The sequence below is a fragment of the Melopsittacus undulatus genome, assembly GCF_012275295.1.
Source record: "Melopsittacus undulatus isolate bMelUnd1 chromosome 28 unlocalized genomic scaffold, bMelUnd1.mat.Z SUPER_28_unloc_1, whole genome shotgun sequence".
In the NCBI taxonomy this organism is placed as follows: domain Eukaryota; kingdom Metazoa; phylum Chordata; class Aves; order Psittaciformes; family Psittaculidae; genus Melopsittacus; species Melopsittacus undulatus.
The window spans coordinates 81,848-96,926 of NW_022993939.1; the positions used below are offsets into that span (position 1 = coordinate 81,848).

A 15,079-nucleotide genomic window follows, 5' to 3' on the forward strand; every position below is an offset into this window, starting at 1 on the left:
CTTCGATCCCAATGGCTCCAGTGTATCCCGGTTTCCCCCCCCCCTTTTCCTGTCTATGGGGGGGGGTCCCCCCCTTTTCCCTATATCCCGGTTGTTCCATCCCCTTCCTGTGTGTCCTGGCTCACGGAGCCGACGTGCAACAGCCCCGGCGCCGCCCCCTCCCCGCTTTATATCCCCCCATATCCCGCTATTCCCACTCCATATCCCACTATTCCCACTCCATATCCCACTATTCCCACCCTATATCCCTCTATTCCCACCCTATATCCCGCTATTCGCACCCTATATCCCGCTATTCCCACTCCATAACCCGGTATTCCCACTCCATATCCCACTATTCCCACCCTATATCCCGCTATTCCCACTCCACATCCCACTATTCCCACCCTATATCCCACTATTCCCACCCTATATCCCACTATTCCCCCCTTTAATCCCATCCCCATCCATTGCTCCATCACCTCCGCATCCCGTCGCCATCGGGACCAGGTAACGGGGGGGGGGGGGGGGGGGGGGGGGGGGGCGGGGGATGGGATAACGCGATCCATAGGGGTACAATGGGGGGGGGCAGGGGATGGGATAACGCGATCCATAGGGATACAATGGGGGGGGGGGGGGTCCCCATCGTCCTCTTCCCGATCCCCCCCCCCCTTTAAGGCCGAATCCCACTTCCCTCCCGTCGAATTCCCACTTCCTTCCCATGGATCCAGCCGCGTTGTTTGCATCCATCCCATCCCCCCCCCCCCATTGGCCTATGGGAGCCCCCTAAGCCCCACTGAACCCCCCATAGCCCCATTGGACCCCTTTGAACCATCATTGGACCCCCATAGACCCCCATTGGACCCCCCCATAACCGCATTGGACCCTCCATGCCCCCATTGAACCCCCCTATAGCCCCATTGCACCCCTCCTATACCCCCTTTGAACCCCCCATTGCACCCCCCTATAGCCCCATTGAACTTCCCCATAACCCCATTGGACCCCCATCCCCATTGCACCCCCCTATTGCCCCACTGAACCACCCTATAGCCCCACAGCACCCCCCTATTGCCCCATAGCACCCCTCTAGACCCCCATTGGGCCCCCCCATAACCCCATTGGAAACCCTATTGCCCCATTGCACCCCCGTAGACCCCCACTGAACCCCCCTATAGCCCCATTGGACCCCTTTGAACCATCATTGGACCCTCTATATCCCCACTGAACCCCCCTATATCACCATTGAACCCCCCCATAGCCCCATTGGACCCCCCCTAGACCCCCATATCCCCATTGCCCCCCCCTAGACCCCCATTGCACCCCCCCCATAACCCCATTGTTCCCTAGACCCCCATTGAACCCCCCTATAGCCCCATTGGACCCCTTTAAACCATCATTGGACTGCCCTATATCCCCATTGAACCCCCCCTTAGCCCCATTGAACCCCCCTAGACCCCCATTGAACCCCCTCTAGACCCCCACTGGATCCCCCCTAGACCCCCATACCCCCATTGAACCCCCCTATAGCCCCATTGGACCCCCCCATAACCCCATGGACCCCCCATCCCCATTGCACCTCCCTATTGCCCCACTGAACCCCCCTATAGCCCCATTGCACCCCCCTAGACCCCCACTGAATCCCCCTAGACCCCCATAGAACCCCCCTATAGCCCCATTGCACCCCCCTAGACCCCCATTGAACCCCCCTATAGCCCCATTGAACCCCCCTAGAACCCCATTGGACACCCCCATCCCCATTGCACCTCCCTATTGCCCCACTGAACCCCCCTATAGCCCCATTGCACCCCCCCATAGACCCCCATAGCCCCCAATACCTGTACTGACCCCCCCCAAACCTCCTTGCTCCCATTACCAGTGCTTGCTGCGCTCGCCATTCCAGCCCCATCCCAGCCCCATTCCAGGCCTGGGGAAGAGCATTCCCATTGGGATACGATGCAGGAGAGCTACGAGAGCGTCATCTCCTTGGGTGAGGCTCCAGGTCCCTCATTCCTTGGAATTCCAAAGGGATTCCCATCAAATCCATGGGGAATGGAGAATTCCAGGCTTGGAATTGCCCTATCCCATTGTTATCCACAGCGGAAGAGATCGCCATCAGTTGGCCAAGGATCACGGCCTTCGCCGAATCCCATCGCAGGAGGGGAATGGTGGCCGGTAAGTCCCATTGGAATTCCATTGGGAAGCTGATGTTGGAATTCCATTGGGATAAAGGGCATGGAATGATGGGATGGATGCAACCAGCATCATGGAGACAACCAAGTGATGGGGTTTGGTGGCCATTGGGAAGCTCCCAATGGTTTTCCATTGGGATAAAAGGCATGGAATGATGGGATGGATGCAACCAGCATCATGGGATCAACCAACTGATGGGGTTGGGTGGCCATTGGGAAGCTCCCATTGGAATTCCACTGGGATAAAAGCATGGAATGATGGGATGGATGCAACCAGCATCATGGGATCAACCAACTGATGGGGTTGGGTGGCCATTGGGAAGCTCCCATTGGAATTTATTGGGATAAAAAGCATGGAATGATGGGATGGATGCAACCAGCATCATAGGGGCAACCAAGTGATGGGGTTGGCTGTCGAGTCCTCATCTCCCCCCTTCTTTTCCCTATAGACGATTCCATGTTGAGCGAGAACGAAGAGGAGGAGCCACCACCAGGCGCCGTGGTGAAGGTGGATCCCATTCCCCCCCCATCCCCGAATCCCAAAGGAGCCATTCCCAATCCCATGGAGAGCTCCAAAGCCGGCGACACGGCCCCAAAAGCCGATCTCCGTCCCCCAAAACCAGCCCGGAAACGGCAAGGAAACCACCGGAGCTTCCCGAAATTCCCATCCCGTTCCTTGGTACCTGCCAACCGGTGCCAGGATTGCGGCTCCAAAGCTTCGGCATTCCCAAAGCGGCCCCGGAAGGCTCCGGGATGCGGGAAGTGCTTCCGGTTGGGCTCAGCCTTCCTGAGCCATCAACGGCGTCACGGTGGGGAGAAGCCATTCCCATGTCCGGAATGCGGGAAGAGCTTTCCCATTGCCTCGGCCTTCATCCAACACCAGCGCATCCATGGATCCGGACCCGCTCCGTGTCAATGTGGGGTGTGTGGGAAGAGCTTCCCGGCCGGATCCAGCTTGGAGAAGCACCAGAAGCTCCATGCGGAGGAGAAGCCCTACAAGTGTGGGGATTGCGGGAAGGGCTTCCATTGGAATTCCCACTTGGAACGGCACCGGCGCATCCATACGGGTGAGAAGCCCTATGCATGTCCCGACTGTGGGAAGAGCTTCAGTTGGAGCTCCCACTTGGATCGGCACCGCCGGACCCACGGTGACGCTCCCTGCCGGCGCTGCCGGATCCCATTGGATGCTTCCAAAGGGCTGGAAAAGCCTTTCCAATGCGGGGAATGCGGGAAGAGCTTCGGGAAGAGCGCGGCCTTGGCCAAGCACCGACGCGGACACGGTGCCGAGAAGCCCCATAAGTGTGGGGAGTGTGGGAAGAGCTTCGTGTTGAGCACGGCGTTGGCGCAACACCAACGGATCCATGGGTCCGGGAAGGCATTCCAATGTGGGGAATGTGGGAAGAGCTTCGCATGGAGCTCCCACTTGGATCGCCATCGACGTATCCATATGGGAGAGAAGCCCTATAGCTGTGGGGATTGTGGGAAGAGCTTCTCCCAGAGCTCCCATTTGGAACGGCACAACCGGGTCCATTCCGATTGCGGCGCCGGAGCCAAGCGGCGCCGGGCATGGGATGGCAACGAGCGGCATTCCCGAGGTGTGGAATGTGGGAAGCGGAGCCGGAAGTGTGTGGAATGTGGGAAGAGCGTCACTTGTGGGGCGGAGAGGGTGAAGGATCGAGGGACACAGACTGGGGAGAAGCCGTTTGCGTGTCCGGAATGCGGGAAGAGCTTCGGGCAGAACTCGGCTTTGGTCAAGCACCGTCGGATGCACACGGGGGAGAAGCCCCATAAGTGTGGGGAGTGTGGGAAGAGCTTCGGGGTCCGCTCCAACCTCATCAAGCACCAACGGACCCACTTGGGGGAGAAGCCCTATAAGTGTGGGGATTGCGGCAAGGGCTTCATCCAGAAGTCGGATCTCACCAAGCACCGTCGGATGCACACGGGGGAGAAGCCCTACAAGTGTGGGGAGTGTGGCAAGTGCTTCAGCGTCTCCTCCAACCTCATCAAGCACCAGCGCATCCACCTGGGCCAGAAGCCCTATCAGTGCTCCGAGTGCGGCAAGAGCTTCATCCAACGCTCCGAGCTCACCATCCACCAGCGCGTCCACACCGGCGAGAAGCCCTACAAGTGTGGGGCGTGCGGGAAGTGCTTCAGCCGCAGCTCCCACCTCAACCGGCACCAACGCACCCACGCCGGGGACAAGGCCAAAGGCACCGACGCCAACGGCACCGGCTCCGGCGCCGCCTTCTCCGGCCCCTTCGGCCCCGTCCCGGCGCTGCCGCCGTTCCCTGGCGCGGTGCCGGGGCTGGAGCTGCCCTGGGCCCTGCCCTTCCCTGCCCGCGCCTTCCCCCAGCCCTGCTGCCCCCCGGCGCCGGCCCCGGGGGCTCAGGCACTCAGCAACTGAGCCCCATGGGTGTGGGGTATGGGGCTGGGTTCATTCAGCACCCAACTGGGATTGGCCAACGCCGTTGGTTTGTTCCATTCATCCAACTGGGATTGGCCAATGTTGTTGGGCTTGTTCCATTCATCCAACTGGGATTGGCCAACACCAATGGGTTTGTTCCATTCATCCAACTGGGGTTGGCCAACACCAATGGGCTTGTTCCATTCATCCAACTGGGGTTGGCCAACACCATTGAGCTTGTTCCATTCATCCAACTGGGATTGGCCAACACTGTTGGGTTTGTTCCATTCACACAACTGGGATTGGCCAACACCATTGAGCTTGTTCCAGTCACCCAACTGGGATTGGCCAACACCGTTGGGCTTGTTCCATTCACCCAACTGGGATTGGCCAACACCATTGAGCTTGTTCCAGTCACCCAACTGGGATTGGCCAACACCACTGGGCTTGTTCCATTCATCCAATTGGGGTTGGCCAACACCAATGGGTTTGTTCCATTCATCCAACTGGGATTGGCCAACGTCGTTGAGCTTGTTCCATTCACCCAACTGGGGTTGGCCAACCAGAGGCACCATTGGGAAGGTTCCTCCTATCCGGAGCCGTTCAGTCGGGATGTATCCATGAAAAGATGTGGAATTCGCCTTCATTCCATGGGTCCAAGCTCTTCCCAACATCCTCAAGACCCAACTTGGGTTGGCCAATGAGAGGCAGCATTGGGAATGCTCTTCCCACCTGGAAGCATTTAGTAGGGATGTATCCAGGAGAGGATGGGGAAGTCGCCTTCATTCCATGAATCCAACCTCTTCCTGACACCCAATTGGAGTTGGCCACGAAGACCAAACCCTTTGGAGCTGTTTTTCCAGGAATTCCATGGAATTTTGGGGATCTGGTGGTTTTCCAGGTGGATTTTGCCCCAAATTCCATGCTGGGAGTTGGGTTTTGCAAGGATTCATCTTGGTTTTCCTGATGTTTTAGGCTCCATCCCTTGGAGTGGGATTGCAGTTGTTGGGAATAGATTGCTCCGGTACTGGTTTGATGCCTGAATTCCTGATTTTCCCCATTTTTCCTCCATGAAATAGCTGGGATATTATTTAGGGGAAAGGAATTGCTGAAAACTTTGGGATTGGGAAGGTTTGGATGGAAACTGCATTGATTCCACGTCGGGATGGGCTTCGTTGGGAATAGAGGAGGAAGAGGGAATAGCCTGTCCCAAAAGAGGGAAAATGGCTGTGGAAAAGAAGGATACAGGGAATGAGACCAAAATCGGTGCTAAATGTAGGGAAAGGGATGGATGAATGGATGATGGATCAATAATGGATGGATGATGATGGATGGATGATGGATGCATGATGGATAATGGATGGATGCATAATAGATGGATGGATAGATGATGGATAATGGATGGATGATGGGTAATGGATGGATGGATGATGGATAACGGATGGATAACGGATGGATGATGGCACCAATGGGGCACAAGGTCCCACCAAGACCCCAAAGCCACCCAGAGGATCACAAAGAGCTTCCCTGAAGGCATCTGAGGGGGGTTCCATCTCTTCGGAAGCGGGATTTGGGATGGAATTCCGCTGTTTTCCAGTGCTGCCATTGGCCGTGTCCATTGTCCATGGTCTTCTTCTCGTGTCTCATTGTATGGGGGGTTTTGGGGGGCGGGGGGGGGAATTCCTCATCTTTTGCTTTCCATGAGTAGGAATAAAGTAGAACGTAGGAGTTTGGGATGAGGTCTTCTTGGGATGGGGCTTCCTCTTCCTATTGTTCCGGATCCCATATCCAAAGGGAGAAGGGGCTGTGGGCCCTTTGGGAATCCCAAGTGGGGTTGGGAATGCTCCTTGGTGCTCCTTAGGCTTCAATGTGGGGGTCAGGGTGGCTTGAAGACATCTCCAATGGGGTTCATCCCATCTCCAATGGGGTTCATCCCATCTCCAATGGGATTCATCCCATCTCCAATGGGATTCATGCCATCTCCAACGGGATTCATCCCATCTCCAATGGGATTCATGCCATCTCCAACGGGATTCATCCCATCTCCAATAGGGTTCATCCCATTTCCAATAGGGTTCATCCCATCTCCAATGGGATTCATCCCATCTCCAATGTTGGAAGGGAGGGAATAGCGATGGGAGCCCCAAATCCTTTGGGATGCCAACAGCAGGACCCCCATTCCCAAGGGAATTCCAAGCCCCCCCCCCTCCCCCCCGCCCCATTTCCCAATCTCCCTCTAGGAAGCACCCCAAAACACCCGGATATCCCATTGGGGGGGGGGGGGATTTGGGGATACACCAAGAACTCCATATGGAATAGGCTGGGAATATCCATTTACTCATTGGAATATACACTGGGAATGACCCCCCCCGGGGGGGCTGCCTCGAACCTGGGGGGGTTCTCATCACAGCCAGCCCAGATCCCAACAGTGGGAATAGGAAGTGGGAATTCCATGGGATATGGATCCCAGCATCACTATGGGGGAGCAGATGGACCCACACACCCCCCACACACACATCCCACACACTCCATGGTCAAGGAGAAGCTTCCAAGAGTGGTGCCACCAGCTCCAACCTTCACCCCATGGCTCCTATGGGGAGGTTGAAGCCACCCCATGGCCCCTATGGGGAGGCTGAAACCCTCAAGGTCTTCTTGGGTACCTCCAACCTCCACCCCATGGTTCCTATGGGGAGGATGAAGCCCTCAAGGTCTTCTTGGGGTGCTCCTGGGTGGCTTTAGGCCTTGCCTTGGTCAAGAAGAGGCTTCCAAGAGTGGTGCCACCAGCTCCAATGTTCACCTATGGGGAGGATGAAGCCCTCGAGGTCTTCTTAGGTTCCTCCAATGTTCACCCTATGGGGAAGTTGAAGCCCCCATGGTCTTGGGTACCTCCAATGTTCACCCCATGGAGAAGACGTAGCCCTTAAGGTCTTAGTATCTCCAACCTTCACCCTATGGGGAAGATGAAGCCCTCAAGGTCTTCTTAGTATCTCCAACCTTCACCCTATGGGGAGGATGAAGGCCCCTTGGTCTTCTTAGGTATCTCCAATGTTCACCCCATGGAGAAGATGAAGCCCTCAAGGTCTTCTTAGTACCTCCACCCTTCACCCTATGGAGAAGACGAAGCCCTCGCGGTCTCCTTGGGGTGCTCCCATGTGGGACGTGGGTTCTATGGGGCGCTATGGGGCGCTAAAGGCTGACGCTCCGATGATGCTTGCAGTGCCCTTGCCCACCCCGGTGCCGCCGGCGCTCGCGCTCCTCCATCTCCTCACTATTGAGGCTGGTGGCATCAGAGAGCCCCATGAGATGCTCAACCGAGTCAAACTTCTGCAGGTCCGAGGCTATGGTCTGGAGGCTCAGCACCGACAGAGTGTCCCCCGAGGCCCCTTCGACCCCTAAGTGGGTGCCATGGGTGCCGTCGCCTTCGGTTATGGGGTGCCGGGGGCTCGCTTCGGCACCCACGGGTGACGCGCGGCGCCGGAGGAGGCGTTGGAGGCGCCAGGCATGGATCTGCTCACTGATCTCCTCCAGGTTCCTCAAGGCCACTGAGTAACGGGTCTTGGCTTGGGATACCAGCACCTCCAGCGCTGTCACCTTGGCCTTGTGTTCCTGCATGGAGTGCATGGGGGAGAACGTCAATAAGTGATGGAACCACCCCAAAAAGAGGTGAAACCACCCCAAAAAAGAGCTGAACCCCTCCAAAAAGTGATAGAACCACCCCCAAAAAGTGATAGAACCACTCCAAGAAGTGATGGAACCACCCCAAAAAGAGGTGAAACCACCTCAAAAGTGATGGAACCACCTTCAAAAAGTGATGGAACCACTCCAAAAAGTCATAAAATCACCCCAAAGAGGTGAAACCACCCCAAAAGTGATAAAACCACTCCAAAAAGTGATAAAAATACCCCGAAAAGTGATGGAACCACTCTCAAAAGTGATAGAACCACCCCAAAGAGGTGAAACTACCCCAAAAGTGATGGAACCACTCCAAAGTGATAGAACCACTCTAAAGTGATGGAACCACCCCAAAAAGAGCTGAACCCCCCCAAAAGTGACAGAACCACCCCAAAAAGAGCTGAAACCCGCCCAAAAAGTGATAGAACCACCCAAAAAGAGCTAAACCCCCCCAAAAAGAGGTGAATCCCCCCCAAAAGTGATAGAACCACCCCAAAAAGTGGTAAAACCAACCCAAAAAGTGATAGAACCACCCAAAACCACCCGACCCCCCCTCCCCACACCCATCCCAAGGTCCCCACCTCAAGGATCTGGTTGAACTGGGCCTTGAGCTCGAAGTAGGGCTTGCTCTTGAGGATGGCTCTGCGCAGGCTCTTGTGCAGCGCCTGCACGCGCGCCTCGGCCTCGCGGCACAGCCCGGTCACCCGCTGGTGCTCGCGCTCGCTCCGCAGGCGCTCCTCCTCCGCCTCGTTCACCTGCGGGTCATGGAGCCATTCCCAATGGAGCATCCCAAGGGATGGGGGTATGGAGAGGATCAAACACCCCCCAACCCCATCCCAATGGAGCATCCCGAGGGATGGGGGTATGGAGAGGATCAAACACCCCCCAACCCCATCCCAATGGAGCATCCCAAGGGATGGGGGTATGGAGAGCATCATCCATCCCCCACCCCTCCCCATCCCCCTCCCTACCCCCCCACCCCATCCCCATGGAGCATCCCGAGGGATGGGGGTATGGAAAGGACCCCCCCCCCGTCACTGATCCTGATGGAGCATCCCAAGGGATGCGGGTATGGAGAGCATCCCTATGGATCAAGCTCCCTATGACCCATATCCCTACGGATCAAGCTCCCTATGACCCACATCCCTATGGATCAAGCTCCCTATGACCCATATCCCTACGGATCAAGCTCCCTATGACCCATATCCCTACGGATCAAGCTCCCTATGACCCACATCCCTATGGATCAAGCTCCCTATGACCCATATCCCTACAGATCAAGCTCCCCATAACCCATACCCCTATGGATCACGCTCCCTATGGCCATATCCCTATGGATCAGCCCTTCTCCGACCCCCACCTTCCCCGTGGCATGGTTGAGCATCTCCTGCCAGGTAGGATCCAGCCGGTTCCTGTCGGCCATCACCCCCTGCTCCGCCACGAACACCATCTCCCGCGCCGCGTTGTGCATGCTGACGGCGCGCTCGTACCGCAGCGCTGCCTTCTGCGTCTCCTGTTGCGCCTGGAACACCGCATTCCCATTGGGAACAACATCCCGTATCCCACATCCCGACCCCATTCCCGACGTTGGGAATCACCTCCTTGGCCAAGCGCCGCGCTTCGTAATAGGGCCGGGCCTTGTCGATGCAGGTGCCCAGTTGGGAGCCTTGGGCGTTGAGCTTGCGGGCGGATTCGGAGAGGATGCGGCGGTAGGCGGTGCGCGCTTCCTGCCCACGGGAATGCCGGTGGGACCAGTTCAGGACCAGTTAGGGAGCAATGAAACCAGTTAGGGAGCAATGGGACCAGTTAATGACCAGTTAAGGATCAATGGAAACAGTTAAGGACCAGTTAAGACCCAGTTAAGGACCAATAGAACCATGGCGGTAGGCGGTGCGCGCTTCCTGCCCGCGGGAATGCCGGTGGGACCAGTTCAGGACCAGTTAGGGATCAATGAAACCAGTTAATGACCAGTTAAGGATCAATGGAACCAGTTAATGAGCAGGTAAGGATCAATAGAAACAGTTAAGGACCAGTTAAGGACCAATAGAACCATGGCGGTAGGCGGTGCGCGCTTCCTGCCCGCGGGAATGCCGGTGGGACCAGTTCAGGACCAGTTAAGGATCAATGAAACCAGTTAGGGAGCAATGGGACCAGTTAATGACCAGTTAAGGATCAATGGAACCAGTTAATGAGCAGGTAAGGATCAATAGAACCAGTTAAGGACCAGTTAAGGCCCAGTAGCATCAGTTAAGACCCAGTTAAGACCCAGTAGCACCAGTTAAGGCCCATTGGACCCAGTTAAGACCCAGTTAAGCCCCATTTGGCTCAGTTAAGACCCAGTTAAGCCCCATTGGGCCCAGTTAAACCCCAGTTAAGCCCCATTGGGACTAGTTAAGACCCAGTTAAGCCCCAGTTAAGACCCATTGGGCCCAGTTAAACCCCAGTTAAGCCCCACTGGTCCCAGTTCAGCTCACATCCAGCTGCAGCTCCACCCGGTTGATCTCCTCATTGGCCTGGTTGAGATGCTCCAGCTCCTCCTATAGACGGGAGAGACCAAAGATGGGGGGGGGGGTGAACAATGGGACCCCCCCTCCCCTTAATGGGGGTGAATGGACACCCCCCCCCCCCTCCCCATTCCCAGTGCATCCCACCTGTATCCTTGGATCCAGCTCTTCCTCCTCCTCCTCTTCCTCTCCTAAGGCTTTGGGGGGGGGCTCAGGCTCCGCTGCCCCCCCCATGGGCCCCCCCACATGGCCGGGGGGGGTCTGACGGCCGTCACCTGCCTCTGGCCCCTCATCCATGCTGGGATCCCCCCCAAATCCCGGGGTCCTTTGGGATTCAGGAAGTGGGGGGGGGGCAGCATTGTAAAGGGGGGGCCATGCACCAGACTTGGGGGGGGGAGGGGGGGGGTTCACATAGGGGGGGACCCCACTTTGGAATGGGGGGGGGGGGGGATGGAGGAGCCCCCCTGGGTCCTATAGGAAAAGGATTCCAAGAGGATTTGGGGGGGGGAGCTGGAAAAGAAGAGGGGAAAGGTCAGGACCCCCCCCCCATATCCTTCTCTTTGCCCTCCCATATCCCCCTCTTGACCCCCTATAGCACCCCATTGACACCTATAGCCCCTCAAGGCCCCCTATAACCCTTTATAGCCCTCATATAGCTCCCCACTGACCCCCTATAGCCCCCCAGTGCCCCCCTATAGCCCCCCAAATGCTCCCAATGCCCCCCTATAGTCCCCAATGACCCCCTATAGCCCCCAATGACCCCCTATAGCCCCCAATGACCCCCTATAGTGCCCCAATAGCCCCCTATAGACCCCTATAACCTCCAATGTCCCCCTAGAGTCCCCCAAATGCCCCCTATAGCCCCCCCATCCCTCCCTATAGGCCCCCAATGCCCCTAATACCTCCCTATAGCCCTCAATGTGCCCCCTATAGCCCCCAAAATGCCCTCAATTACCCCCTATAGCCCCCCAAATGCTCCCCTATAGTACCCAATGTGCCCCTATAGCCCCCCAAATGCCCCTTATAGCCCCCCCATCACTCCCTATAGGCCCCCAAAGCCCCCAATACCTCCCTATAGCCCCTCAATGACCCCCCATAGCCCCCAATCACCCCCTATAGTCCCACGATGCCCCCCTATGGCCCCAAATACCCCCCTATAATACCCTAATACCTCCCCTATAGCCCCCAATCACCCCCTATACCCCCCAATAGCCCCCATACCCCCCCTCACTACACCGGCCCCCCCCATCTCCCCCTCTGTTTCCTTCCCTCCCGGCTCCCCCCATCCCGGAAGTACCCAAATCCCCCTTTATTTCCCCCAAAACCCCCTCTTTCCAAAATCCCCCCTTTTCCCCCTCAAAATCCCCATTTTCCACCCAAAATCCCCCTTTTTCCACCCAAAATCCCCATTTTCCCCCTCAAAATCCCCCTTTTCGCCCCCAAAATCCCCCTTTTCGCCCCCAAAATCCCCCTTTTTCGCCCCAAAATCCCCCTTTCCCCACCGCGGCCTGTGTTTACCTCAGGCTCCACCACAGCGGCCCCACATCGCCCCCCCCACGCCGGCGCGACGCACACGCCGCCGGAAGCGGAAGTGGCCTCTCCTCCGTACAAAATGGCGGCGCCCATCAGCCGTTCTCCCGTTGTTTCCAACATTCCCAAGGCCTTTCCCGGTACCGGAAGTGCTCATCCGGTATCGAGGGGGTTTCCGGTTGGGAATGATCCATAGGGAATGGCTTAGTTCCGGTTATGGAGGGGGAAGGGCGGGGGGGAGGGGATGGGCGCCGCCATCTTGTGTTACGGCGGCGGAGCCGGGACTCAAGATGGCGGCTGGGTCTATGGAGCCCATAGGCGTATATAGGGACATATATGTGCATCAATGCACCTATATATAGGCAAATACACATGTATAGGTACACATAGGTGCATATATGGACCTGTATATAGGCGCATAGATGTATATAGGTACATATAGGTATATCAATGCCCCTATATATACACAAATACACATGTATAGGTATGTATATGTACATATATGGACCTCTATATAGGCACATACATGTGTATAGGTACATATAGATACAGCAATGCAGCTATATATAGGCAAATACACATGTATAGGTATGCATATGTGCGTATATGGACCTCTATATAGGCACATAGATGTATATAGGTACATAAAGGTACAGCAATGTGCCTATATATAGGCAAATACACATGTACAGGTATGCATATGTGCATATATGGAACTCTATATAGGCACATAGATGTATATAGGCACATATAGGTACATCAATGCACCTATATATAGGCAAATACACATCTATAGCCCCATATACATCCCCCCATACACCTGTATATAGGCCCATACATGTATATAAGCACCTATATGTATCTCTATGCAGCTGTATATAGGCCCACACGCATATATAGGTGCATATATGTACCCTTATATACGTGTATATAGGCACATACACATATATAGGTATCTATATGTACCCATATACACCTGTATATAGGTGCATACACATATATAAGCATATATATGTATGTCTATATAGCTCCATATAGACACACACACATATATAGGCACATGTATATCCCCCTATGTGCCTGTATATAGGCACATATACACATATAGACACATATAGCTACACATATGTACATCAATGCACCTATAGATAGGCATATACACATACACAGGCATGTATATGTACCCCCATACACTTAATGTACAGGCACAGACACATACATAGGCACATATATGTCCATATAGGTACACCAATGCACCTATAGATAGGGGCATATGTATGCATAGAGACATATATAGGCCCATAAGACCCCTATAGGACCCCCAAAAGACACCCAAGACCCCCATAAGACCCCTATAAGACCCCCAAGACCCCCATAAGACCCCTAAAACCCCATAAGACCCCTTAAGACCCCTATAGGACCCCCATAAGACCCCCAAGACGCCCATAAGACCCCTTTGGGACTCCCATAAGACCCCCAAGACCCCCATAAGACCCCTATAGGACCCCTATAAAACCCCCAAGACCCCCATAAGACCCTATAGGACCCCTATAAGACCCCCATAAGACCCTATATGCCCCCCATAAGACCCCCAACCCCATGTCCCTGCCTGACCCTATGGGGGGGTGTGTGTGTGAGGATTACCCCTCCCTCCATCCATAGGGATAATCCTTAAGTCACGTGTCTATGGGGGGGGGGGGTGGGGGCTGTGTTACGTGCTCACCGCCTGCATCACGTGTCCAAGGCGGATCCAAACCCCTCCCCCCCCCTCCATCCTCCTCCCCCCCCTCCCCCCCCCCCCCTCCGCCTTTTCCCATCCTTCCATCATCGGGATATTCCCATCCTCCATCCTGAGCATCCTCATCCTCCCCCCCCCATTGGTACCCCCCCATTGGTACCCCCCCATTGGGACCCCCCCATTACCTTAACCCCCCCCCCCAACTCAACCCCCCCCCATTCCATCCCATTGTGGACCAGTCCAGGCCAAGGTAAGACCTCACCCCCCCCCCCCCCCCAAAATGGGGCCTTCCCTTTGCTATAGGGGGCAATGAGGAGGTTTGGACCCCTCCATTATAAGGGGGGGGGGGTAGGGACCCCCGCTCCCCACCCCTTGTTTTTAGCGTTAGAAGGGGGTGCCCCCCCCCTCTTAAAGGGATAGAACCCCCCCAAATGGACCCACACACACACTAAATGTGAGCCCCCCCCCATCAATATGGGAGATGGGAGACCCAAATATGGGGTCCCCCCCATTATAGGACCCTCCATTATGGGATCCCCCCCCATTATGGTCCCTTCCCATTATGGGACCCCCCCATTATGGGACCCCCCCCATTATGGGATCCCCCCCATTATGGGCCCTTCCCATTATGGGACCCCCCCCATTATGGGCCCTTCCCATTATGGGACCCCCCCATTATGGGACCCCCCCCATTATGGGACCCCCCCCATTATGGGATCCCCCCATTATGGGAACCCCCCCCATTATGGGATCCCCCCCCCACAAAGTGGGCCTTGGGACCCCTAAATATGCCCCCCCCCCCATTATGGGACCCCCCCTTTATGGGACCCCCCCTTTTATGGGATCCCCCATTATGGGACCCCCCTTTCATTATGGGACCCCCCCTCATTATGGGACCCCCCCTCATTATGGGACCCCCCCATCACCCTGAACCCTCCCCCCCCCCATAGCCTCACATTTCCAACAGAATTGGGTGTTTTCAACCCAAATGGGAATGAAAAATGCCAACAAATACAATGTCCTCTCTGGGGGGTGTTGTTCTCTATGGGGTGTTCTCTATGGG

General features: G+C 55.9%; 2 protein-coding genes across 3 annotated transcripts; one reads left to right on the top strand and one right to left on the bottom strand.

Moving 5' to 3' along the window:
- The first annotated feature begins 231 nt into the window (after window positions 1-231).
- On the top strand, window positions 232-6,222 carry LOC101870410 (zinc finger protein 345-like). Of its 2 annotated transcripts, none has more exons than XM_034073555.1 (4): window positions 232-489; window positions 1,856-1,966; window positions 2,077-2,151; window positions 2,618-6,222. In XM_034073555.1, the coding sequence occupies exons 2-4, from the start codon at window positions 1,933-1,935 to the stop codon at window positions 4,570-4,572; spliced, it is 2,064 nt and encodes a 687-aa protein (XP_033929446.1). In that variant the 5' UTR covers window positions 232-489; window positions 1,856-1,932; the 3' UTR covers window positions 4,573-6,222. The 2 variants fall into 2 exon arrangements, with proteins under 2 accessions (XP_033929446.1, XP_033929447.1); XM_034073556.1 differs by having other exon boundaries at window positions 1,880-1,966.
- Window positions 6,223-6,888: 666 nt separating this feature from the next.
- Window positions 6,889-11,133, bottom strand: SH3BP5L (SH3 binding domain protein 5 like). The gene is made up of 6 exons (XM_034073583.1): window positions 10,896-11,133; window positions 10,719-10,781; window positions 9,843-9,971; window positions 9,605-9,766; window positions 8,826-8,999; window positions 6,889-8,178 (listed from the first exon to the last, which is right to left on the bottom strand). The coding sequence occupies exons 1-6, from the start codon at window positions 11,043-11,045 to the stop codon at window positions 7,759-7,761; spliced, it is 1,098 nt and encodes a 365-aa protein (XP_033929474.1). The 5' UTR covers window positions 11,046-11,133; the 3' UTR covers window positions 6,889-7,758.
- Between the last annotated feature and the right edge of the window lie 3,946 nt (window positions 11,134-15,079).